Source organism: Lutjanus erythropterus, chromosome 6, assembly GCF_056507025.1.
Source record: "Lutjanus erythropterus isolate fLutEry1 chromosome 6, fLutEry1.hap2, whole genome shotgun sequence".
NCBI lineage: Eukaryota > Metazoa > Chordata > Actinopteri > Lutjaniformes > Lutjanidae > Lutjanus > Lutjanus erythropterus.
The window spans coordinates 1,911,368-1,935,665 of NC_139322.1; the positions used below are offsets into that span (position 1 = coordinate 1,911,368).

The 24,298-nt window shown below is 37.3% G+C and overlaps 1 protein-coding gene and 2 long non-coding RNA genes across 5 annotated transcripts in view; 2 read left to right on the forward strand and 1 right to left on the reverse strand.

Annotated features, from left to right (window-relative positions):
• LOC146324595 (uncharacterized) overlaps positions 1 to 4,054 on the forward strand; it is a 54,620-nt gene extending 50,566 nt beyond the window's left edge. Inside the window, exon 3 of the long non-coding RNA XR_014770671.1 lies at positions 4,037 to 4,054. This is a non-coding gene — a long non-coding RNA (uncharacterized LOC146324595). The remainder of the gene's footprint in view (positions 1 to 4,036) is intronic.
• The window catches only part of srms (src-related kinase lacking C-terminal regulatory tyrosine and N-terminal myristylation sites), a 30,094-nt gene continuing 8,987 nt past the window's right edge, over positions 3,192 to 24,298 (reverse strand). Inside the window, exons 3-8 of the mRNA XM_084720179.1 lie at positions 20,021 to 20,187; positions 10,344 to 10,491; positions 9,904 to 10,062; positions 7,280 to 7,461; positions 4,705 to 4,861; positions 3,192 to 3,963 (exon numbers count right to left, since the gene is read on the reverse strand). Of these exons, the coding sequence (XP_084576305.1) occupies positions 3,764 to 3,963; positions 4,705 to 4,861; positions 7,280 to 7,461; positions 9,904 to 10,062; positions 10,344 to 10,491; positions 20,021 to 20,187 (1,013 nt within the window). The 3' untranslated portion in view covers positions 3,192 to 3,763. The remainder of the gene's footprint in view (positions 3,964 to 4,704; positions 4,862 to 7,279; positions 7,462 to 9,903; positions 10,063 to 10,343; positions 10,492 to 20,020; positions 20,188 to 24,298) is intronic.
• LOC146324599 (uncharacterized) lies at positions 4,056 to 16,305 on the forward strand. 3 transcript variants are annotated; one of them, XR_014770668.1, is made up of 8 exons: positions 4,056 to 4,118; positions 7,255 to 7,387; positions 9,906 to 10,088; positions 10,338 to 10,509; positions 11,479 to 11,565; positions 13,988 to 14,062; positions 14,801 to 14,887; positions 15,824 to 16,305. It is a non-coding gene; the product is annotated as an uncharacterized LOC146324599 (long non-coding RNA). The 3 variants fall into 3 exon arrangements; XR_014770670.1 differs by having other exon boundaries at positions 15,843 to 16,305; XR_014770669.1 differs by lacking the exon at positions 13,988 to 14,062.

Genomic DNA, 24,298 nt, shown 5'->3' on the forward strand with positions numbered 1-24,298 from the left:
GTGTTCCCACGTTAATGAGTGTATTACTGTCATCTATCATGTAGATAGTCCTGCTGTATTTCACCATCTGACCAGTGTTTGCTGAGATGTAAGCTAGTTTTAGCCTCAGTCTGTTAGCATTAACATTAAATCATGCATGCAGCTGTAACTTTACATAACTTCACAGGGTTCTTGTTTTAAAATGTGTCACATGGAAACTGCATAAATGCTGTGCAAGAATAGAAAGTTTGGCAGGCTTAGCAGCAGTAACTAAGGAGGGTGGGGCTTAGTGAAGGGTAGGTTGCAAACATCATGTCCACATTTTGCAAATATTACATGTAAGAGGACCTTGTAATGTTGTTGTAGCTTACCTCAAGTTATCGTTTGCAGATTTAGTAAGTAGGTGTGCACTAAGTGGTTTGAGAGCATGACGTGGAGGTGAAGAACCACCTGACGCGAAATTCAAAGACTCAAGTTTATCTAAAGGCAAAACTTTTTTTTTTTTTTGAGTTTGATTCAAAACTCAGAAATCTAGTGAAGGCAGTTACTTTGAAATTACAAGTTTTCTCAACTTTTTCTTTTTACAGTGCAGAACTGAATGATTCCAGTAAAGATGATCAGTAAAGTTCCTTACTGAGTTTAGAGTTTAATAAACACAAAAGAAAGGAAATCTTACTGCAACTCTGAAGTTGGTAGAACTTCTAAACAAACTTTAAACAAGTTTTCACTACTTATTACAACTAATTAATGTGAGCATTGAGTTTTACAGTGTTGCATAAAAAAAAAATAAAATCAGATTTTATGCATGTGTTGTGGTCTTACAGTGACAGTAGAATTGTACAGTTAAATTGAAATTTTATCAAAATTGCAATATGGATTTCTGCCATTTTCAAATTGCAGGAGGTGTTATATTTCTTACAACTCGTCTTCTACAGACTTCAATCACAATTAGATATTTTTTCAAAATCGTTCAGCCCTAAAATACATTTTTCTGAAATTAGATTTAAAGAATAGTGATATATTACTTTGCGTACAGGATCATAACACATTGAATCATAGCCTCTGTATTGTGTTTCCTGATTCTTGCACAGTCCTACAGAAATCTGCTCAAAAGTGCACATAAAAAAAATAATTTTTCACTCAGTGAACTGAAACCTCGCCGTCATTGCCACCTTTAAGAGTTTAATTTCCCCACCTACATTTGTTCTAATGAGTGTTATTGTGAGGTTTTCAGGATAAACTCAGTTACCTTCTGTTCATCAAATTCTAGTTTCATCCCACATTCTTTCCTGTTGTACTTTCTTGAAATGAGTGGATTAATTTGCATGCAGATAAAAAAACAACCAAACAGTTGATGTTATGATAAAAAGCACTTAAGGCGTGATTCAAAACAATACTTAAAATACTTTATTCTTTGCACTACTGGTGTTTGGTACCTGATGGCACACAGCCTAAACACATAAAACTCAATCTTGTGATTCGGTGAATATGGCTAAAGTTTCCTGAACTTGGCTTTGTCTGCTGTAAATGTCATGCATAAAAGACAAAAGTTGCATTGTTCTCAAATTGCATTGCATTGCAACATGTTGTACATGTAATTGTTGTACAATTTTGTGGTGCAGACCCCCCCACCCCCCACCCCCCCAAAAAAAAAAAAAAAAAAAAACGTCTTCTAGATATAGCTGATTCACTGTGCAGGTCTTTTTGCTGTAGGTTCTTCATTTTTGTAGTTCTTTCTGGTCCATATGTTGAAGTGTAGTGTGTGGACACAGTCTGTAGTGTAAACATAGGCACTCTAGTTGTAACTGGCCTTTATTGTGGGGCCTCTAAACGAGGTTTAATAACTTAAGGCCTGTACACATGGCTCCACAAGCCCTGCATCAGCCCCCAAAAACTTTATCACAGGAGGATAAAAACAATTTCTGTACTATTCAAGAGAGACTTGTATTCGTAGATATGTAACATCTCACCATTAACAAAAAGGGAGGGTAAATAAAATACTTAATGCTTGTGGTTAATAACAAGACTAACAGTGTGTAGCCACGCTAGCAGCCCATGAAGCTAAAAAACAAAAAAACGGAGAGAGAAATTTGGGAAGCTCCTCACGTCTAATGAGGTATAAAATAGGGCTGCAAAATTAATCGCAGTTACAGTAAAATCACAATACGGTTAAGTGCAATATCCAAATCGCAGAACCAGAGCAAAATCACAATTTTTTGTAAAATGTGTGAGAAAACAGCATTATAATGAGGTGACCTGACCTAAAAATCTTGTTCTCCAGATGAAAGAAAACACGTTTGTTTCAGACCTCGATAATTATCACATCATCATGATTTGAATTGTTTTTTTCAGTCAATCTGAGAAGTGTAATGCAACATTGATCATTTCCTCTAATCGTGCTGCATATCACAGTTGCGATAGAACTTTTTTTTAGCAGATTATGCAGCCCTAGTATAAAAGTTAATTTAGTCCTGAGGTTCTCACATGGGAAACAAACATTCTGTCACATAAATCAAATGATTTGTGTCAAGAAGGGAATCCTAGACCTGCAAAAGATCAGTTCATCCCAAACCATGATCATTCATTAACCCTAACCAGGTGTTTTCTGACCATAAAAGGACCAAGATTTTACCCACAGCGTCGTCTCATTGTATGAACTAATTAGTTTATAGGCGCACAAACAAAAAACAACATGTACAAATATCACAGGAGTTTTGCAAATTGAGGGATCCCTTCTGAGCTCGATTTGGTCCAGCTTACATCAACCTAAGCTGGACTTTGTCAGTCTCAGCTGTAGCTCTGTCCCTCTGCTTCCAGTCTTTATGCTAAGCTAGGCTAGTCACATCGTGACTCTAGAAGAAACACGAATGTAGCGTCAATCTTCACAGCTACTTTAACTCTCAGCAAAAGAGTTATTATCATTCAAAAATAGCTTTGATATATCATATACTTTAACCTCAAATTACAGCTGAAGCCAATAAGACATTGTTCACAAGTTCATAATAAGATAATAAACTTTTGGACAAGAGGAAACTGTGATTGATTGATTGATCTGATGGTGGCGCTAGGTGAATAGTCATGGAACCATTAAGGTAATTAGATTCATTCTTTTGGAGAACGTGAAGGTCTGTATGAAAAATCAGCCCATTGATCCTCATCAGCAGCTACACCTCCAGGCTGCTAGTGTGGCTAAAAACCCAGCAAGCACTTAATTATTGCACATAACCTCAGTTTTAGCACTGGCTTTGCAGTCAAAAGACAAGTGATAATATGTCCTGACCTGTGATTTCATAACATCTCAAAGTGTGCATACACAGACATGGCACATACAGAAGTAATAAAATATTATTTATAAAACACAAAAGGGTATAAAATTAAAAACGGTTGGTTCTGTGAATGTGCTGAGGGTTTAAATGTTCAGTGTTTTTTTTAAAGTAGGAGTGTATTTACACACCTTTCTCAGGCTGTTTTCAGACAGGTCCTTTATTTTAGCCAGAGAAAAGTACTCCTCACTTTTCTCCTCAGTGTCCCGTCTTTGATTGGACAAGCATCTTGTGAACATTTCACTCCTGTTAGTCTGATTCTGATGCTCTTGGTGATTTTAAAGTACTTATACCCTGTTATGGAGGAGAGTTGAGAGGAGGAGGAGAATATTCCTTCACATTTCTCATCCCTCGTTCCTTCCTGCTTCATATTTGAAGTCCATCTCTCTGTTGATGAGCTGCAGAGGATGTCCTCCTGCACTCCTCTCATCTTCCTCTTCTTCCTCCACATCTCCCTGTTTCTAAACCTCTATAGTCTTGAAATATATCCTGGCGTATATTGTATCCAGCTGGCTGTGCAGGGCGTGAAAGGAGGGTCTCTTGGAGGGCTCCGCGGCCCAGCAGTCCATCATGATGCGGTAAATATTCTGCGGACAGCGGGTTGGACAGGGCAGCCGAAACCCAGAGGACAGCAGATCCAACACCTCCTTGTTGCTTTTTCCTATGGGGGAGAAATTGAAAAGCATGAAAGTTTGGAGCAGTTAACAAATTTTCTCACCTTTTGTTTTTTGCAGGAACAGATTAAAAGATGAGAGAGAGACAACGACCACAACTATGAGAACACCAAGAAGTGCTGAGACAGCGCAGCTTTGAAAGGTAAAGTCAACATGACTCTTACAGCGTACTGCATTTAGTCAAGACATTAAATTATCTTGACAGGACATGATAGGATCATTCATGGATTTTCAAAGTACTTAAATGATAAGGCTCCCATGCTATATTTTTCTTATTGTCAGCAAATTCCATGAAAAGACCAAAACCAACACTTTGTTCATCCGTCTCTCAATACTTTTTGACTTCCCTACTCCGTGTGTAGCTCTCCTGGAACATTGATCCCTAATAAAATCATAGAAAATCTACACACATTATATGAAGTGATAAAAAAACCAAAGTTGATGTTCTGCTTCAAAACGTCTTTCACAAAAACAGTTTTCTCTGTTTTTTGAAAACCAGCATTCAGGTGCTTATAAAAAAAAAAATGAATGAAGCTCGAAGAAAGTTTTTTTTTGCGTCTGAACCTCTTTATTTTGATATTTTTCATTTTAACATTCATAGAGCTGAATATTCTCTGGGTGTTGAAAAATCAGTGAATTTTGTCAAAAATGCTGGCGCTGGCTGGCAACTTAAAAAAAAAATGCTGGTGGGGAAAGAGTTAAAAATCAAAAAGAAGTCAACACTTTACCTTCATAAGGCATCTTGCCACGTGACATCATCTCGTACAGCAGGACCCCGAACGACCAGACGTCTGATTTTACAGAGAATCGTTGGTAAATGGCTGCTTCAGGAGCCGTCCACCGCACTGGGATCTTTGTGCTTCGACTGGCTGTATAAACACTGTCCTGGAGACGGAGACAGTAAAGTGTCAACAGAATATATATTCACACTTAAACTTAAACAGTTCACTGTGTAATTCCTCAAATCTGAACCACCCATGAGGTGTTTATCTCTTCTACAAGGCTGAAATTCAGACCTGTCCACATGATCCAGGTAGTAAACATAGATCGTTATATTTAACTGTACAAATGATATACAATTACTATTGACCCATTTTCTGTTGGTAAACATTATGATGGGTTTTGGGGGCGGAGCTTAGGTGGAGGCAAAACAACTCACTAAACACGTTAGGTAACACTAGATAGTAGGGCTGCAAATAACAATTATTAACACAGTCAATTAATCAGTTGATTATTTTCTCAACTAATCAATTAATAGTTGCTTGTTTTGAAATATCAGAAAATGGTGAAAAATGTCAATGTCCTCAAATGTCTTGTTTTGTCAAGAAGTCAAAGATATTCAATTTACTGTCAGAGGAGTAAAAACCATTAAATATTCACATTTAAGAAGCTGGAATCATACAATTAAAATTATTTTCTAAAAGAAATACTGAAAATAGATGCTGATCAATTTAACAATAGATTAATAATCAATTAATCATTACAGCCCTACTAAATAGTAAGTTTTTATTTCTTAACAATGGCTGAAGAGAATCTGAGCTCTTTTGAATCTGTACGGTCACAGGATAAAGAACAGAAGAACAGACAGGTCGACCTGTACACGCTCAGTTAATGGGTGGATCGTCTTTATACAGCTGCCATAGGATTGGGTGAATATAATGACTGACTGAGTCCATCGCCAATTGTTTATTTTTTGTTTGTTTGTTTTCTTCAGATTTTTGTCATTTTATTTTGCTAATTTTATGGTGTGCAAAGCGACAGGAGCTGCTCCATGATGCACTCAGCGGCACAGGATGCATCCACAGAGCAGGACAGTCTCGCAAAGCCAGATGTTTCTCCACAGCTCAGCGCTGGACGAACATCTGGCTCCACGCATCCTGCCGTGTTTGCATTCCTTTCAACCAATCATAAATGTCTTTGGTGGCACTAAGCCCAGGATGCAGCGATGGTGCTGCTGTAAAATGCTCTCGAGGGGGAACTTGTTTTTTTGTTTTGGTGAAACGTTTGCATGTTAAACGGCGAGTTCTGGTATTAAAATGGCTACATTACTGCAAAAGAAAAGCTAGCAGCTGTTAGCTTGTTTACGTTACTATTATCATCTAAAAAGTTAATTTACTGTTCTCAGCCTGTAGGTTGCAGCTTGGAGGTTGTTCTTGTTCCCCGGGGACTTTGAAAACAGATCGCAGATACCGTGATGCTGCTTGAAGCAAGCGACCAATGGCAGGCCTTCTACCTGCAGAGTGCGTCCAGTGAGTCAGACGATGAGCCGAAGGACAAGTGAGAGACTGTTTTCACATCTGATGGTGAATTAAGGATTGATTTCATCCAAACCAGAGCTGGTGATTGTTCTAACAGTGGAAAGGCTGAGCGGTTTTGTTGACTTTAATTTTGTTTCCGTCTGTCTAAAGAGTTTAACTGAAGTGTGTTTAATGGCAGTAAACCTCGTCTTAGTTCAGTAAAGCTTGAGAAACTTGAATTCAGAAGGTGCAGTTGTATTTTTTTGGCACACATCTCCCAGCTATCATTTTAACCACAGTTGTCTTTGTCTTATTTTGACTGGCAGTGACATCTGGTATGTGATAAAACGTGATAAAAAGTTTTGAGCCATTGCTGGTTTGATTAACGCAGCAAGATGACATTTTCTCTTGGTTATGTGGTCGACTACTCTGAGATGATTCGTGTTTCCTTTGTTTGTTTTGCCTCCAGCTAAAACCATGAAGTAATCATGATGTCTGCACTAAAACGCTTAAGAAAAGTTAGAGATTTTAGCTCGAAATAGAAGGATAAAAACAATCTTCAGTTTATCTTCAGATTAGATAAGAGGAGGTTGAAGAGTTAGAGGAGGAAACTACATTCTTGCAAAACCTGTTTCTGTTTTTTTTACAACATTTCATTTCACAGACCGCAGAGAGAATCTGATTCATTTACAGTAAATATTATTATCTGTAAAGTAATGTGGTAATGATGTTTAGGTATCAAACACACACACAACCTTCAAGCTGCTTCTTTCTCAGCTGAAATAAAGTCTTTGGATGAGGAAGCTCTGTATAAATAAAATATTCTGTTTTGAGTGCCGCTCCATTATATCAGGACGGGGTTTTACATGAAGAATACATGAGTTTACGCAGGAACAACAAAGCACCTTATACATATTTTAAAAGAACAAGGATAAAGAATTAGTATTATCTAAAATAAGAAAATGGCTCTTGATGGATGAGATGACAAAAATAACCTTTCATACACTGTGTATGTGCTGTTTTTCTTCCTCTCACACACAGACACACACACACACGTCGTGTGTACCTTGATAATCCGAGCCAGTCCGAAGTCGGCCACCTTGCAGACCAGATCCTCTCCCACCAGGATGTTCCTGGCTGCCAGGTCTCTGTGGACGATGTTTCTGTCCTCCAGGTAGGCCATGCCCTCTGCGATCTGACTGCCCATGTAGATCAGGTGAGCTGATGTCAGCACCTGGCCTTCAGCAGCTGAACACACACACGCACACACACACACACACACACACACACACACACACACACAGAGTCAGCTTAGCACATGAACAACATGGATTTGTCTTCCAGGCAGCTTGTCTCATAACTGCCTTTGTAACATTTGAAATTTTTCTGTCTTTGAAAAACGAAACAACACAAACATGGAGTTCTGATGCACTTTTCAACAAAATAAGTCAAACATGACACTAAAGATACTGTTTTGAGTCAGTAAATCATATGTACATTAATTTAATTATTTTATTGATCCTGTCCTCAGTCTGCAGAGTTCACTGCAACAGTAGTCGTCTTTTTTCCAAAGGAATTAAAGTTATTCTACCCTGTAAACTAAAATAATCTGTGAAAAATGAAGGGTAGGACTAAACAAGCATGCTGCTTCTTCCTACTCTTTTTTGAACATCAAATGTTAATTTATGTTCTTCATTGCAAGTCTGTTCATTATCTATTGTTTATTTCTGATTATTTTGTTTTTTTCATACATATATATTTTTAATTTTTCTAAATGTTTGAAATCAATCAGATCAAATCAGAAAACTATGATGTTACTACAAAACCACGTCATGCTCATCTGCTCAAACAAAACTTAACTCAGTTTGAGTTTGAATGCATTTGTTTGAATTTGTGAAGGAGTTAAATTAAAAAAAAAAAAAAAAAGCTGTTAAATCACTCTTAAATGTTGTGTTTACAAAAAACAGATATATAACATATTTTACAAAACACAGTATACTGGAAAATTATAACTTCATCAGAAAATATGTGCATCCCTATGAGGAAGTGAGCAAGTGTAGAAATAAAAAAAATAAATAATAATAATTATATTTCATACATATACACTCATATACTACCACTAAGAAATACATTTTCACCTAAAAATGGATTTAGAGTGTTGATATTAATAATTTATCTTAAGATTTAAGATTTTTTTTTTTTAGTACAACATGATGTGTCCCAATTCTCAAGAATGGTTGATGTTTGTATACAAGCAAATTATTATGAAAATAGTTGTGGGGACAATTTTAGGTTGAGACACAAATTACAGCCATGACAGTTCTGCTCCTGTTAGTAATACTGCAGATCTGCAGCACTGAACTGTGTGATGTGAGTTACAGACGATGTAAATGGTTGTGTTGTTTTCATTGTTTACACGGGACGGCAGATCATCTTTGCAGGGAGGAAACATGATTTCTGACAACCTGCATATAGTTTCACTGAAATACAGAAACAACTTTAATGCCAAATGTAAAACAAATGGTCCAGTTTTTTTAACCAGATTTTGAAGGAAGTCGGTTTTCTTCCTTCATTGTATGAAAGGTTTCAGTGAAGTACAAAGTGTTACTGCAGCCATGAAGCTAATTCTATGCAGAAGGCTGATAAGCACAGTAATGACATGCACACTCACACACACACAGAGTATGAAGAATTAGAAATTTGAGTCACACTCTGCTCACTAAGACTCCCTGTGATTAAAGCCTTTTGTAAAACGTCAGAACAATATTTCTCTGCCGAGTGGAGCTGCCAGAACACAGATTATAATTCCATTTGCTTTGGATTTACGGGGGACAGATTTAACGTCACTTGGCCTAAATACTGTTTCACAGGGCTTTCCAAAAAAAAGAAATTCCAACGGTAACGGCTGAAATTCTCAACCCCAAGAAAAGCTAAATCAAAGTTTCCTTTTCTAAACCTCTTTGCATATTAAAGCAACAGCGGAGTCTCCTCATGTTTGGAAACAGGAAATAAACCAATTCAAACAGTTGTGGTTGATGAGGAACCGATTTACCAGTTTTGTCTTGCAGAAGAGATGATGAAGAGATGTACTTTTATGACTTTGGTTCAGGTGTGTGTGCAACCCATGAATTTTTATCTGTGTGTGTGTGTGTGTATCAAGGTTCTCACAGTCACAGAAAACCTGGGAAAGTTCATGAAATTTCTAGGGAATTTCTGGGAAAATCATGGAATTAGTAAAATCCTTGAAACTTTTGGAAAAGTCAGGGAATTTTGTTGTGCGCAGTGTAAGGCTGAGCCTGAATATTTGAATATTTGTTCAGTTTTTTGTTTTCCTCTCTAAATTAGTGATGCTCAGCTCGGGGTTTTTAGTATCTGCACACACCTGAACCATGTAAAAGCTCCATCCAACTGCAGAAACCACCAAATTATGCATTATAATAGCACAAATGTTGCATGAAATGTGCTATACAAATAAACTTTATGACCGTAAACTGAACATCTTGGGCTTGTGGACAAACAACACCAGCTTGGGCTTCGGGAAACACTGATATTTTCAACGTTTTTCACTATTTTATAGACCAAACAACTAATCAATTAATCAAAATAGATTAATTCATAATGAAAACAATAGTGAGTTGCAGCCCTAGTGAAATACACAAACAGACTGTGTGTGTGTGTGTGTGTGCTCACAGGCGAGGTAGGACTTGAGGCTTCCTTTGCTCATCAGTTCGGTGACGATGTAGACCGGCTCTCCTCTGGAGCACATGGCCAGCAGCTGGATGAGCTTCGGGTGATGGAGGCTCTTTAATGCCTGGACCTCCTTCACAAACTCGTCCTGCTTCGTGTCCTCTGGAGGAGGAGAGACAGACTCAGTGGTGAGTTTAGACTTTATCTGATTGTCTCGCTTGTTTATACTGTTTTGATGTTGTTCATTTGACAGCATGGATGTCATCAAGTCTGTTTTTCAAGATTTTCAAAACTACTGGCTTTGCAAGTTTGTCCTCATGGATGTTTTAGTGAGAAACACTTTCTTTAGAAAAAAACCTGCACCCAGTACCTTTAATGCCCAGAGTTAGTATCTCAAACACTATTTTCAGTCACATTATTTGTTGTCTTCCCTGCAGTCGTACCTTGTTTGAGCGTCTTTATGGCCACCTTCCTGTTCTCCGTGGTCCACAGAGCCTCCCACACCTCTCCAAAGTGTCCCTCTCCCAGCTTCTTGTGGAGCCTGAACTCCTCTCGAGGTCTCTCCCACGGCTCCATGTCGAACAGCTCCCGCTGCACAGAGACGACAGGGTGAGTCCACACAACCACAACAATCACAGCAGTTTAAAACAAGTGAACAGACAGTGTAGATGCAGAGACTCAAGAGATGACAAAACAAATGTGCAATAATCTCTGATTCATCAGTTAAAAAAAACTCAGTTTATATGATCCCTGTATGATTTTTCATATGAAAGATTTGTGCTCCTGCTGAGCAAAGCAAGAAACCAGTTTGTTGAAAAAGATGCCTGAAAATATTCTTTTGATTACAACAAAATACGTCTTTGATTGTGGACTCATTGCAGCAAATTAATTCTGGGTTCTTTGCCTCAACACTGATTGTTTTTTTCTTAGTATTTTTCTGCTGTGTTAATTACATGGATGTCTGACTGTGAAGGGTTTTTTCTTCACACATTTTCTCGAAAGTAATATCTTGATCTCACAAGATAATATTCCTACTAAGCTGTTTACATGGCTATTGAAAATGAATAATTCACAAATATTCCTGTTTACATGCATTGTTACATCCTCTAAATACAGAAAAGTGGAACAGCTGGAGCCGCTTGAGTGATTTTGCTTCTTCACATTAAAATAGCAGATTTCAGTGTTTGCGTTTTTGTTTTTATTTGAAGATGAATCAGAAATCTTCTTGCCCAAAGTCAGTTTTTACTTGGCCCTGTGAAAACTGGTTTGTTTATTAGTGGTTATCAAATAATAATGTTTAATCTAGGACTTCATGTCTATAAAATACCAGAGCTCAAACCCCACCCCTTTAGAACCTCAGTGAACTTTATTCTTCCCTGTTTCCTGTACTTAGTTATGCTGTTCTCGGCTTGATTTTGTTGAAAAGATGGTTAAAAGATGCTGCTGGGACACCTGTAAAATACACATATACAGCCATATCTTAAGTTAGCTAATGTTAGCAATACGCTAGCTCATCTACATCCATTAATTACTTGCTAGTTAGCTAGACTCTCAGACTCTTTTGTTGTCTTTTTACAGAATGTGATGCACAGAGGATCAGTTTCCCCTTCTGATGTTTTCAACCTGATCATCAAACACACACACTGATCAGCAGCATCATGAGAGGTGAGTGAAAGATGAATGAAAGAACGAATGAATGAAAGAACGAATGAACAATCGGGCTTAATGAATGACACATGGACTCAAATGTTTTATGACAAATTTATTGTATCAATCAGGTGCTACAAAACATTTTGTTCTAGTGATCGAGTGCTTTGATGAATATAAAATGAAATGAACAGATCAATGAAATGATTCGAATAAAAAAACATGATTAATAAATTAAATTGACATCATTCACTTATAAATAAGACAACAAAACAACTTGATTTTATATTAAAAAAACAAATTCAAGTGTTAATCAGTTGATGCACAAAGCATTTTTTTGATTTAAAGGACCAGTGTGTAGAATTTAGTGACACCTAGTGGTGAGCTTGCAGATTGCAACCAACTCACTTCACCCTCCCCTTCCATGTGTGTAGGAGAACCTATGGTAGCTGTGAAACTAGTGAAAAATTCATTCTAAGGTAACAAAAAATGCAACAATTCTTATTTCCAGATGATTGTGTACTAATGAAAACACAAAGCACGTCAATTTGAAAAATGTGAGGAAATTCAAATTCAACTGACTTTACAGTTGTCATAACATTGTTAATATAGTTATTGTTTCAATTATTTCTTTGCCCCGAATTGATGCTAAATATATTATATGACAGTATGTTAATTTAAATTATATGCATCACAGCTCCTTTTGAATTTGAGGTCCAGTATTTTTCTGATCAGGGATCTGATAAATATACAATAGGACAGTTTTATCATCATTCTAATGTGCTTTGTGTGTCTATTTTTCAGGATTATGATTGAATAAAATATTGAAATAATAAGGTTTTGATATTTAAAATTTAATTTAAAAAGCCTTGAGAATAATCAGTTAATTACCTTTGTCAAATAGTGGAAAAAAATAATCATTAATCATTTAATTTGTAGGTGCAGCCCTGTCTCATACACTGGACCTTTAATGTACACAATCTTTTTCAACAATTAGACACATTCAGATAAATAAATGTCTTCAGGTTTAATTTTTCTTTGCTGCTGAAGCTTCAACAACTCTGAACTAAACAACAGTTCATGTGTGAAAAAAACAAAACAAAACCTCGTCCAAATCAATCTGAAATAAATAAAAGGACATTTAAATTGAGATAAAGAACATTTGGTTTCAGTCTCTTGCTGCATATTATTCAGAGAACAGCATGAACATTATTCTAACTTACTCACATTATAGCACAACAAATTATAGCACATTTTAAAGAATGGAAACAGAAAAGATTAGGCGGATTGTTTTGTTAATCCTACTTAATTAAAATGTTTTTCCTCTTTCTTTATATTCATAATTATGCATGATATAATCTCACTAATGGCTCTAAGTGTGACAAATGTAAGCACATGAGCTTCCACGCAGTCGATTATGTCGTTTATTAGGCGTTTAAACAGCTGGATAAATCTGCCTGTAGAGATAGAAACTGAAGAGTCGTCCTTGTGAAACAAACCACATTTTATCAGTTTTAATTGACTGTCTCTCTTGGCTACAAAATTACTGGGAACAAACTGTTGTTCCAAGTCAATAAAAATTGATTGAAAGCATCGTTAGCGACTCTTTCTCCTGGTAAAATATTTAAGTGATAGAGCATTTAAATTCATTCGTGTCTCATTTTGTAGAAGCAGATTTATTCTGGAGTTTGAAGGCCTGAATGATGAACCTTCAGACTGTTTGAGTCCAGTGAAGCTGCAGAAGGAAAAGGCTCAGTCACACTGAGCTCTACAGGAGGAAACACTACTGAATCATGAATTTAGTTTAAAACAAAAACATTTTGGCACCTGAGAGGTGAACAACTCCTCCTAAGCTCTGAGGAGTTTGAACCGACACTGATCTGTGATCATGTTTGAGGAGTCACTGAGGGGACTTTGAAATGTTAAAGGGATAGTTCAAATATTTTGAAATGGGTTGTATCCATAAGTCAGTGTATCACCTACAGTAGATGGCGGTCGACAAGCTCCCAGAATGTTTTTATAATATTTTTACCATTTCACCTTGGTGTCAGACAGCTTTTTCCAACCAGAAACTGCTCTTATATAAGACAAACTCTGTCCAAAGCAACGAGACGCACAGTAACACAAATAAACTAGGGACCATGTTGCGAGTACACGGTAGTTGGTCCTACACTGTCAGACCACACCAGGGGTCAGCAAACTTTACTATCAAAAAGACAAATTTTGCCTAGAAAGAAAAGAATAATTTGTTAGAGAGTTAATAAGTAGCCTAGGGAGACTGAAGACGAGCCACCAGGAAAATTCAACAAGAAATATTAAAAAAAAAAAAATGTATAGGCTACACATTACAGTTAGAGAATGTAAGAATCACTTTAAGCCTACAACAATCATAAATTAACATTAAAATGTTAGTTATTTCTATATAATCTCTTGTTAACAGGAAGCCTCTGGAGAGGAACAAGAGCCGCAGGTTGCAGAACCTGGACCACCATCCAGCTTCGAATGGATTTGCACGGTAGGGACACTATCGTGATGACAAAATGTGTCCACAGACGTATAAACGCCCCAAAAACGCTTCTGTGGAAACAAAACAGGCCATACCTTGTGACTGGTCACTAACAGACTGAGGCGAGTTTGGTTGGTTTGAGGAGAGTGATATTTGTCTTATAAAACTGTGGGTTCCTGTCAGAAGAGTCTGTGTGACAGCAAATATTCTAAATATAACACACACTTAAACATATTGATATATACGTTCTTTTAGGTGTCTAAAATACGTGTTGCTGCTTCTCCAAACTGTGGGCGTGTCGACTGCCATGTAGTGTAAATAAATACCTCACAACCACACGATGAAGAATCACAACTGTCTTTAAAACATCGTTCTTGAATCAAATCAGCTCTGCGGCAGAGCGCAAAAAAAAAAAAAAACGCAAAAGGCACAAATGCAACATACATACATTAAATCAATAGGTTGATTTTGATGTTTACTGTTTTTGTGGTATTAAAATGTATAAAAGCTTATAAAATATTAAGTAAAAATTTTTTTTAACAAACTGAAAAGGGGAAAAAATGATTTGATACTGAAACAAAAAATGTAAAGTGTTCTTTAACTCTGTATTCTCATCACTGCCTGTTTGCTTCTCTTCTTCTGTGTATTTATGAGAAAATACCTACATGTTGAACATGAAAACATACAGTATGTTCTGAATCTGTGTGTGTGTGTGTGCGTGTGTGTGCGTGTGCGTTTCTGCCTCAGTGTGTCCTCGGCCTTAGACTCACAGCTTCCTCTGGAAGGGAAGAGAGAAGAGGGAGGAGTCACTGAGTGGCCTCTGATCCAGAACAGGTACTGAGTTTATGTTCTTAAGCACTTTTTATCCATGTGGAGAAAAAATACAACTTGAAGCTCGTCTTTAAAGTGACATTTCGGATTATTTTAAACAGTTAGTATTCTAGCTACAGTGGATTCTGGTTGGCACGCCTCCAGTTTGTAGAAGCAGAGAGATAAGCAATGAACTACTGTGGACGGGGTCAGCAAAGATATTTTAGCTGCTTTAAAAAGGGTCCAACTAAAAAAAAAAAAAAAAAAATACAAAGTAAAAATCTGGATCAGTTTTTCCTTGCTGTCAGACAGACTTTTCTGATGGTAAACCACAGTAACATAAGCCAAATATCACTCTCTCCAAACCAACCAAACTCCACAGGCAAAATCAGTAATTTTACCTCACAGAACACAGGATTTGCAGAGGCTATCGCTACCTTGATCTGTTAGTGTTTGTGTGTTATTGTGCAACTTCAGTGAATCTGAACTATCCTTTTAAGCCACTGAAGTCAGACAATAACACAAACTAACTGACAGACCGAGGCAGCTGTGACAAACAGCTCCTGTGTTCTGTGAAGTAAAATGGCTGCTTTTGTCAGTGGAGTTTGGTTGGTTTGGAGAGAGCCTGTTGTGACAGGAAAACAATATTACATAATCCAAATATTGCTGTCTGCCGGCAAGTAAAACAGTGGAAATATCCTAAATATTGCCTGTGTGGACCTAAAATATCGTTTTGCTGTTGATCCTGACCACAGCAGTTTATTGTTTAGCTTCCATGCTGGTGCATGTATCTTGTTCTCCAAACCAGCATCTACTGCAGCTGACTATCAAATAATGTAAACTATCACTGTAATGTCTGTAAATGTTACGTAATATTCCTTTATCCTAAAACCATCACTCTCTAATGTGATTCTCTCAAGAATACGTCGAGTGCGTGTGTCTCTGTTCTGTTCTGAATAGGTGGTTCCTCATTTTGCAGTGAAAGTCTCCAGACACCGAGGAACCTGAGTGAGCTGCTCGTCGTCTCCCGCTGGGCTCGAACTGATGAGCCGTGAATAAAGAATCCAGCTCGCTGGGGGTTTAATGTGAGCTGCAGTGCAGAGATAGCGCGTGTAATTACAGCACTGCCACGTGATTTTATTCTAAAACTGTTCCAAATATTTTATTCTCTGGTTAATTACACTCCAAATATGTTTGCCTCTCGGTATTAATTTATGCACATACAGAATAAGACGGCGCTCATTAGATTCCTGCTGCTGTGCAACAATGGAAAGATTCATTCAGAGTCTTTGTTTCAGATTCTCACTGAAAAGACAAAAGATGCTGAAGAGACACTGGAACATTCTAGATTAAAAATGTGAAGAATTATCTACATCAGTGGGAACTGCCTGCTGGTTTTCTTTGAGAAACACTACAGAAGAAAATGCAAAACTTTTTGGCACAACAGATTATATTAAATATTAATATGAACGTCCCTGTTTTACATACAGTCACTCAAACTCAACAAAATATATAACATGTATAGTGTTTTTAGACACTGCATCGTGGAAATGTTACATATTATAGCTTTGAAGGGTAACTGATATTTTTAAGCTTGGTTCTTATTTCTTTTTTCCATATTTTGGGTCTAAATGACTGATAGGAACCAGAAGTTTTAGAAATGGTCCTGTCGATCACTTCAGCCACCAGCTGTAATCTTTGCAGGTAAATTTGCCTGTTAAAGTCCGTCCACTAAAAGGTTTAGATTGTTGTTCTGAAATCAAACTGTAAAGAGAGAACTTTTGTTTAAGAGTAAGATTCTTTTTGTTGAACCAGACACAGCCGTTAAATCAAAGTCACCGGACTCCATTAACAGAAACATTTTACCTCACAGGATTCTCTCGTCTGTCGCTGCCTCCATCTGTTAGTTTGCAGCAGAGGTTTAAGCTGCATAATTGATCACATAACGTGTGAGACAGAAGCTTTATGATGAGGTCCTGTAGAGCTGCAGAGACGACCTGAACTAAAAATCTTGTTCTCCAAATAAATAAAAAAGAACATATCTGTCTGTTTTTTCAGTGAACATTATAATGCAGAACTTAGTATCGTATATCACACTTTTAGTCAAAATAATCGCAATATTTATTTATTTTTATTTAGGGGTGTTACAGTCTTAATATTAAATGGAAAATTGAACTTTAAGATTGAAATGAACTTTGAGTCTCAAGAATCAAAAGGCAGAATCTCTCCTCCTGTCTACCTGCAGCATCTGGTAAATGTTCAAAGAAAAAAAATCTACACCTAAAAGACGCCGCAGCGTCGCTCAGCAGCCGTTTGATCGCACTGGACGTCACACAGAGCATCTTTTTAAGAAGAATTTGAAAATGTAAATGATTTTATTTTGATGTTGCTTCTGTACTGACAGACATTCTCTGCATGTTTTCACGAATACTGAGGTATTTTATTTTTATATCTGACCTGTGAACAAATGGAAACTGTTTAAAAAACTCAAATGAGAGGAATTTGTGACATTTTTGTTTTATATTGTTTTAATTTTGTATAACACGTACGGTGGCTTCAGTGAACTGAACTAGAATTCTGTTGAAGTGTATTTTTTCTGTAGTTCAACTGTGTTAATGTGTGACTTTGGTGTTTTATAATGATATAAAATGTGTCTTTATCTGAGAAGTTTTAACTGTTGACAAATATTGTACACTAATAAACATTTTAATAACCTTAAAAATATTTTAGGTGTGTTTAATCATTTATTTAATGCTGAATAGGGGACATTCAGTCCAGTCAGCAGTTAACTCTCTGCTCTAATTCAGTGTCCCAGTTATATTAAACCACACGTCACCATGGCAACAGTACTGACAGTTAATCTGACAATTAACCAACACACTTTAAAAACAGATGACAAACTAAACACTGCAGCCTTTATTTTATTTAAATTTTTTTTTTAAAGGACTCTAAAGTGTCCTGATAGAAGAAAATCATGTTTTATTTTCTTGAAGTTGATTTTTACAGCTGCTTTATTTTTTATGAGGAACACTGAAACATCCAGTTTAGCTTCAGTTATTTTGTTACTGTGAACACAGAGCTGTGTGGTGAAATACAACTAAATGTTTCTGTTATAATTTTATATTATATTTATACAATATTCACATTATACTTTAATATAACATTCATTATGTCACTTTGCTTTTGCGTGTACAGTTTATGGCTGTGTAACGTTTTAATTATAAGTTTTATTGTGCTGCTGTAAAATTTAATTTCTTACCTCAGAATTAATTAAGTCGTCCCTCATTATACGGCTTTATAAATGTGTTTCTAGTGTGTGTGCATGGATTAAAACACACTAATGAAAAACTAATGTCAGACTGTAACTAATGAAAACATTCACATGTACATGATAATATATATGATGATTATATATGTCAACATAGTGACTGTCTCTCATGTCACGTGTTCTCTTGTACTTCTATCTTTGTGAGGACAAATTTTTACAGAAACTGCATTTGTGGATATTTTCTGCTTTTAAATTGTGTGAAGGCTGTCACTTGTAGTGATGAACCTTGAGAGGATTATCAGCTGAATCTGCTGCTGCCTTCAGATTTATGGAGCTTTAGAACAACTTTCAGCTCATGTTTTATCTGTTCAAACAGACTTTACTGTCCTGGTTCGCTCTCAGCTCTCTTAGCATCATTGTCAGACGCTGTTTTCAAATAAAAACCTGTAAAAAGCTGCTGAGGTCAGCAAACAGCAGACACACACAGTTAGAGACTAGCAGGTGAACACAGAGGAGCTTTTAGCAGCTGGAGAGCCAGATGTTTCCCTCTGGAGCTGGAGATCAGAAACAGAGCTGACGTCTTAAAACCAGCAAGAATTAAAGGATTTCTGTCTAAAAAAGGATGCAGAAAAACTTGTTCATGTTTTCATTTTCAGCAGGTTGAACTGTTGTTTCAGTGTCTTTACAGGTCTGAGCAAAAAATTCATTCAATTAATTACTGTTTACTGCAGCTTTTTAGTAAAATGCATACAGAACTTCTTTGTTAAGATAATCTGTAGTTATTGTTTTTATATTCGTTTGCTTTTGTTTTTATATTTTTAAATGCAATTTCTGTAATATTTTGACTTCTTATTGGTTTACTTTTATTTATTTTAATGTATTTCTATGCTCCTGTAAATCACCTTGTGTCTGGATGGTGCTGTGTATATATTTTGACTTCTTATTGGTTTACTTTTATTTATTTTAATGTATTTCTATGCTCCTGTAAATCACCTTGTGTCTGGATGGTGCTGTGTATACAGATAAACTTTCTGAAAAGAGAACAAATATTGGCAGAAACGCAGCTCCAAATGAAGGATCAAGATGTTTAAATTGAAATAATAATAAAAACATATGAACTTAAAGGTGACTTGTTGTTTCAGCCAAACAAATCAGTTATTGCAGATTTAAAGCTGCATTAATTGATTATTTTGCATACTTAGGGAAATATTATCACCTTTAAAGTTGGTAACAGCAAACTTACACTCATGAATTTGATGCCACGTTCCAAATAGTTGGTACAAAAGCACCTGTTTGGAACATTCAACAGGTAAACAGGTGACAGCATCATGATTGTGTATTGAAGGCTTAGTTGTTCACAAGCTGTGTTCCAATGGATGAAAAAAAAAAAAAAAACTGACAAAAGTGAGTAGATAATGACTGAATTTACATTTTGGGCGGAACTATCCCTTTAAGAACAACATTTCTCAACATAAAACTGCAGGAATTTAGAGATTTCACCATCTACAATCCATAATATCATTAAAAGATCCAGAGAAATCTCTGCATGTAAGGGGGAAGGCTGAATGTGACCTTTTTTTTTTCTTTTTTTTTAAAGCTCTTTCTTTCTTTTGCTCCTGAATGAAATATCTGTTTATTATCCCTGAGGGGAAATTTAGCTAAATTCTCCACTTTGTTCACCAGATAATCATAAACTTTGTCTGTTCAGTGTTGGACCGTCATGGAAACAGCCGCCTGCTGCTGGAAACGAGGATCCTGACAGCAGTCATTTGTTCCATTGTTAATATAAAATATTGATCAGTGCAGCTTCATGCATCATGTCAGTGAGAGTCCTCACAAGAATAGAAGTAAAAACCTTGCATGTTTCTGTGGATGTGTTCGTGTCCTACCTGCTGGGCGCACGGCTCCTCCAGCAGCACCCCGAGGCTGCGAGGGTTCTTCTGGTAGTAGGAGATCAGCTCCCCCAGCGTGGCGAAGGAGATCTTATCTGACACGAAGTACGCGCCGATGGAGGAGCGCTGGATCCTGAAGTGGTACACCTTCCCTTCACTCCGGGCTGCGAGAGCGAGAGGAGAGTCGCTGTGGTCACATATTGTTGAAGTACACAAACAGTCACATCCTAAATAATCGTAAACACACTGACTGACCATCATTAATTCAGTTAATGTTTGATCGTTTCAGTATTTGTCCCAATTTGTGTGAAAACATGACAACTTGTTGGAAGAAGATGCTTCTGTGTTGAAGAAGACGTCAGGGCAGTTTTAGGTTGATCAGCAGAAACATCAAACATGCAGAAAGTTTTTTTAGAAATCTAAATATAACCCTTGTTACAAGAACATTTCAGTGACTTTTATCCTGCTGAGACATCTGATAAAAAAAAAAGACCAAAATATCTCCAGTTTATCATCTGAGTTTCTCTGACACACGTCTTTAAGCTTGGAGAAGGTTTTGGCTGTTTGGTATGAAGAGAGGTATGTTTTCATTTGCTCTCTTGTTTTGTGCTGGAATTTTTTAAAATTTTTTATAAGACATCTAAAGATGCATGTCCTCGTTGAACCCGTCTTCATTTATTATACTTGACATGACAGTATTTCAGCAACTACAGTTTTCCAGATTGAGTTTTGTGTCTTTAAAAAATCTTTATTATTATTATTATATTTGTCTGCCTTTTCTTATTATTTGTATGTTCACTTGTTCTCTCAATAAAAACAAAATTGTCAAAAAAACAAATTCCTGTTTTTTTATAAATACTTTCATCATGAACACCAGTTACCCTTAATGTATATATTATATTTTGAATCAAGGTCCAGTGTATAAGGAAGGTAATATAATTAAGTAAAATGAAAGTGAGAATCGTGTTTCCTCTTCCTCTCTTCCTCGCAGTTTTTCCTGCTTGGCAGGTGAGTTGGTTTTAATCTACAAGCTCACCTCTAGATGCTACTAAATCCTAAACTGGTACTTTAAGCAAAACTATTAATACCACAGTGTACAGCTACATATTTAAAAATTCTGAAAGCAAGTTATGATTGACAGCAGGAGGATGGTGTTTTTATGACGGAGTGTCAGACAGTAAATCTGACAGCAATGTGTGTAATTGTGCCATAAAGCAGCGTAACTGAAGGTGTGGCCTCTTCTCTCCCTCTCAGGCTCGTATGCACACAGAGTACTGATGATGCATATTTCAGGAGGACTAGCTCAGGGAAAATTGAACGTCTAACTGCAGCATTTCGCCCCCCGAGACCTAAAGGACCTTGAAGAAGAGGGGGAGGGAGGGAGGGGGGAGGGGTGAGAGAGGGAGGACGGCAGTCGATGGAGGGATGGAGAGGAAAAGATGCAGAGGCTGAAGATGATGATGAAGCCAGAAGATAAAAAGAGAAGAGACAACATCTGCAGGAGCAGAGAGAGAGAGAGAGAAACGGGCTGGAGGTGATTCAGGAGAGAAATAACTGAAGCTTTAAAGTCACAAATCACACAAATCTCATGAGGTCCGTTAGAGAATTAACTGTGGGCTCATTCATAAAAACTGGTGTGACGACAACAACTGGCTCACAAATGTAGGTCACTACAACTGAGGACAAGACTACAAAACTCTCCAGCTAGCTAACAGTCACTACTGTAAGAAAGACAACAGAAACCAGACAGTATTAATGGATAGAAACAGTTTCTGATCCACAAATTAAAGCACTACAGCTTCCAAGGAGAGACACTAGATTAGATTTTCTTGACTCCTTTATGACTAAAAATCTTTGAGTTGCGGACAAAACGAGACATTTGAGGACATCATTGTGTACTTTGGAAAACACTGATCAACATTTTTTCAGCATTTTATAGACTATTAATTGATTAATCAGGAAAATAATTGATAAGTTGACTATGAAAATAAACGTACTTTCTACTAACTAGTCCCTACTAAAATGGTTAACTAGTTGTGAAAGAGAGAAATATGCATTATTAAACAGCTGTGTTTCAAAAATAAGTTATATAATAATAATCGACAGACTAATCGACTATGAAAATAAATGTTAGTTGCAGCTTCTGGCCACCTGCTCAATCTGCAGCAACAATAACCAGCTGCAAATCAGAAAATCAAAACAGAGATTCATTATTTCTATTCAACATCGAGTGGAAAAGTTAAATAGCTAATTTTTGCCATGTAGCGTCCACCACCAACATGACTGCTTGAGGACAGGTTGTGTCACTTTGTGCCCTCTGCAGTCTGAGCTGAGAGAAGCAGAGGGAGAAAAATCGAAGGCGGGGAGATTAAGGCCGACAGCGGCCGGAGACTTTGAAGGGCAGGAGGGGGTGATGGATGGAGGAAGAGACAGAGAGGAGGGAGGAGGTGAACCGAATGAGGTACAGTGAACCAGAGCTCAACACACAGCAGCAAATATATGTTTCCTCTGCTCTTACTGCGATTTATCCATCTAGATAGTTTTAGTGTGAGTTGCAGAGTTTTTGAGATAACAGTCATAGAGCTGTCTTCTCTCTAATATAATGGAACTAGATGGAACAAAAAATACAGTCTTTAAAGGAACTATTTTCTTGCTCCGGGCACTCAGACAGGAGTAGATCCTTCAGCATCAGAGGGTGTGAAGGAAAATCGTTCCTACATGAAACTCCTCACAACAAACTGGATTATCTTCAGTAACCAGGTCATTATTTCTGGAAAGAGACACTGCTGTTGAGTTTTTCAAATGTATTTTTGGAGCTTTGAGCTCCACAAGCTGAGAGCCATTTAGTTCCATTATATTCAAGCGAACGCAGACATCTCCGAAACTCTGCAGCTCACAACAAAACTTTTTATCTTCTTTTATCTTTTATCAAATGCTTGTTCTTTGTACTTTTACTTAGTTTTAACTCTAGTAGTTTTACTTGTAGTTGAGCAACAGTTCAGCAAATATAGTTCACTTCATAGTTAGGATGCCAGAAAAAATGTCTCGGTGCAGAGTCAGTTGCAGAATATAAAAACTAGGGCTGAATGATTTAGGAAAATATCCAATTGTAATTATTTTGACCTTTTTTTCAGGAATCTGTACCAAGTGAAGATGTTTTCTTAAGTCAGTAGAATCTGATGAGTAGGACAGAACATCTCTGCCTCACCACATTCATTCATTTAAAGTTTTTCAACACATTCAGACTTGAACAAATATTGCACCTCCTGCTATCTGAAAATTGCATTAAGCCATATTGCGATTTCGATAACATTTCAATTAATTGTGCAGCCCTGAGCAAAAATATCATGCATCCTGCTGCATTTTGCAGTGTGAAAGCAGGCATGGTTTTCTGGCTATTCTGACCCACAATCCTCTGCACAGCAGAAGATTTATCATATCAGCTGAACCACCAAGAAAGCACAGACACATGACAGCTCAGTGACAGATGAGGGTTAAAGTCTGAGGAACAATAACATGACAGAGTGGTGTGTTTCATACATCGTACATACAACAGTATGAAGTCTGTAACAACAACTGTGGTGTGAAGTAAAAGTAAAAAGTAAGAGATTTAGAACATAGTTCAGGTGTGAAGACAAAGAGAAACTGAGCAGAGCTCGGATGGATGAGTGGATGGATGGATGGATGGATGAGTGGATGGATGGATGGATGGATGGATGGATGGATGGATGGATGAGTGGATGAGTGGATGGATGGATGGATGGATGGATGAGTGGATGGATGGATGGATGGATGGATGAGTGGATGGATGGATGGATGGATGGATGGATGGATGAGTGGATGGATGGATGGATGAGTGGATGGATGGATGGATGAGTGGATGGATGAGTGGATGGATGGATGGATGGATGGATGAGTGGATGGATGGATGGATGAGTGGATGGATGAGTGGATGGATGGATGGATGGATGAGTGGTGGATGGATGGATGAGTGGATGGATGGATGAGTGGATGGATGGATGGATGAGTGGATGGATGGATGGATGGATGAGTGGATGGATGGATGAGTGGATGGATGGATGGATGGATGGATGGATGGATGGATGGATAGATGAGTGGATGGATGGATGGATGAGTGGATGGATGGATGGATGGATGAGTGGATGGATGGATGGATGGATGGATGGATGAGTGGATGGATGGATGGATGGATGGATGGATGGATGGACGGATGGATGGATGGATGGATGGATGGATGGATGAGTGTATGGATGG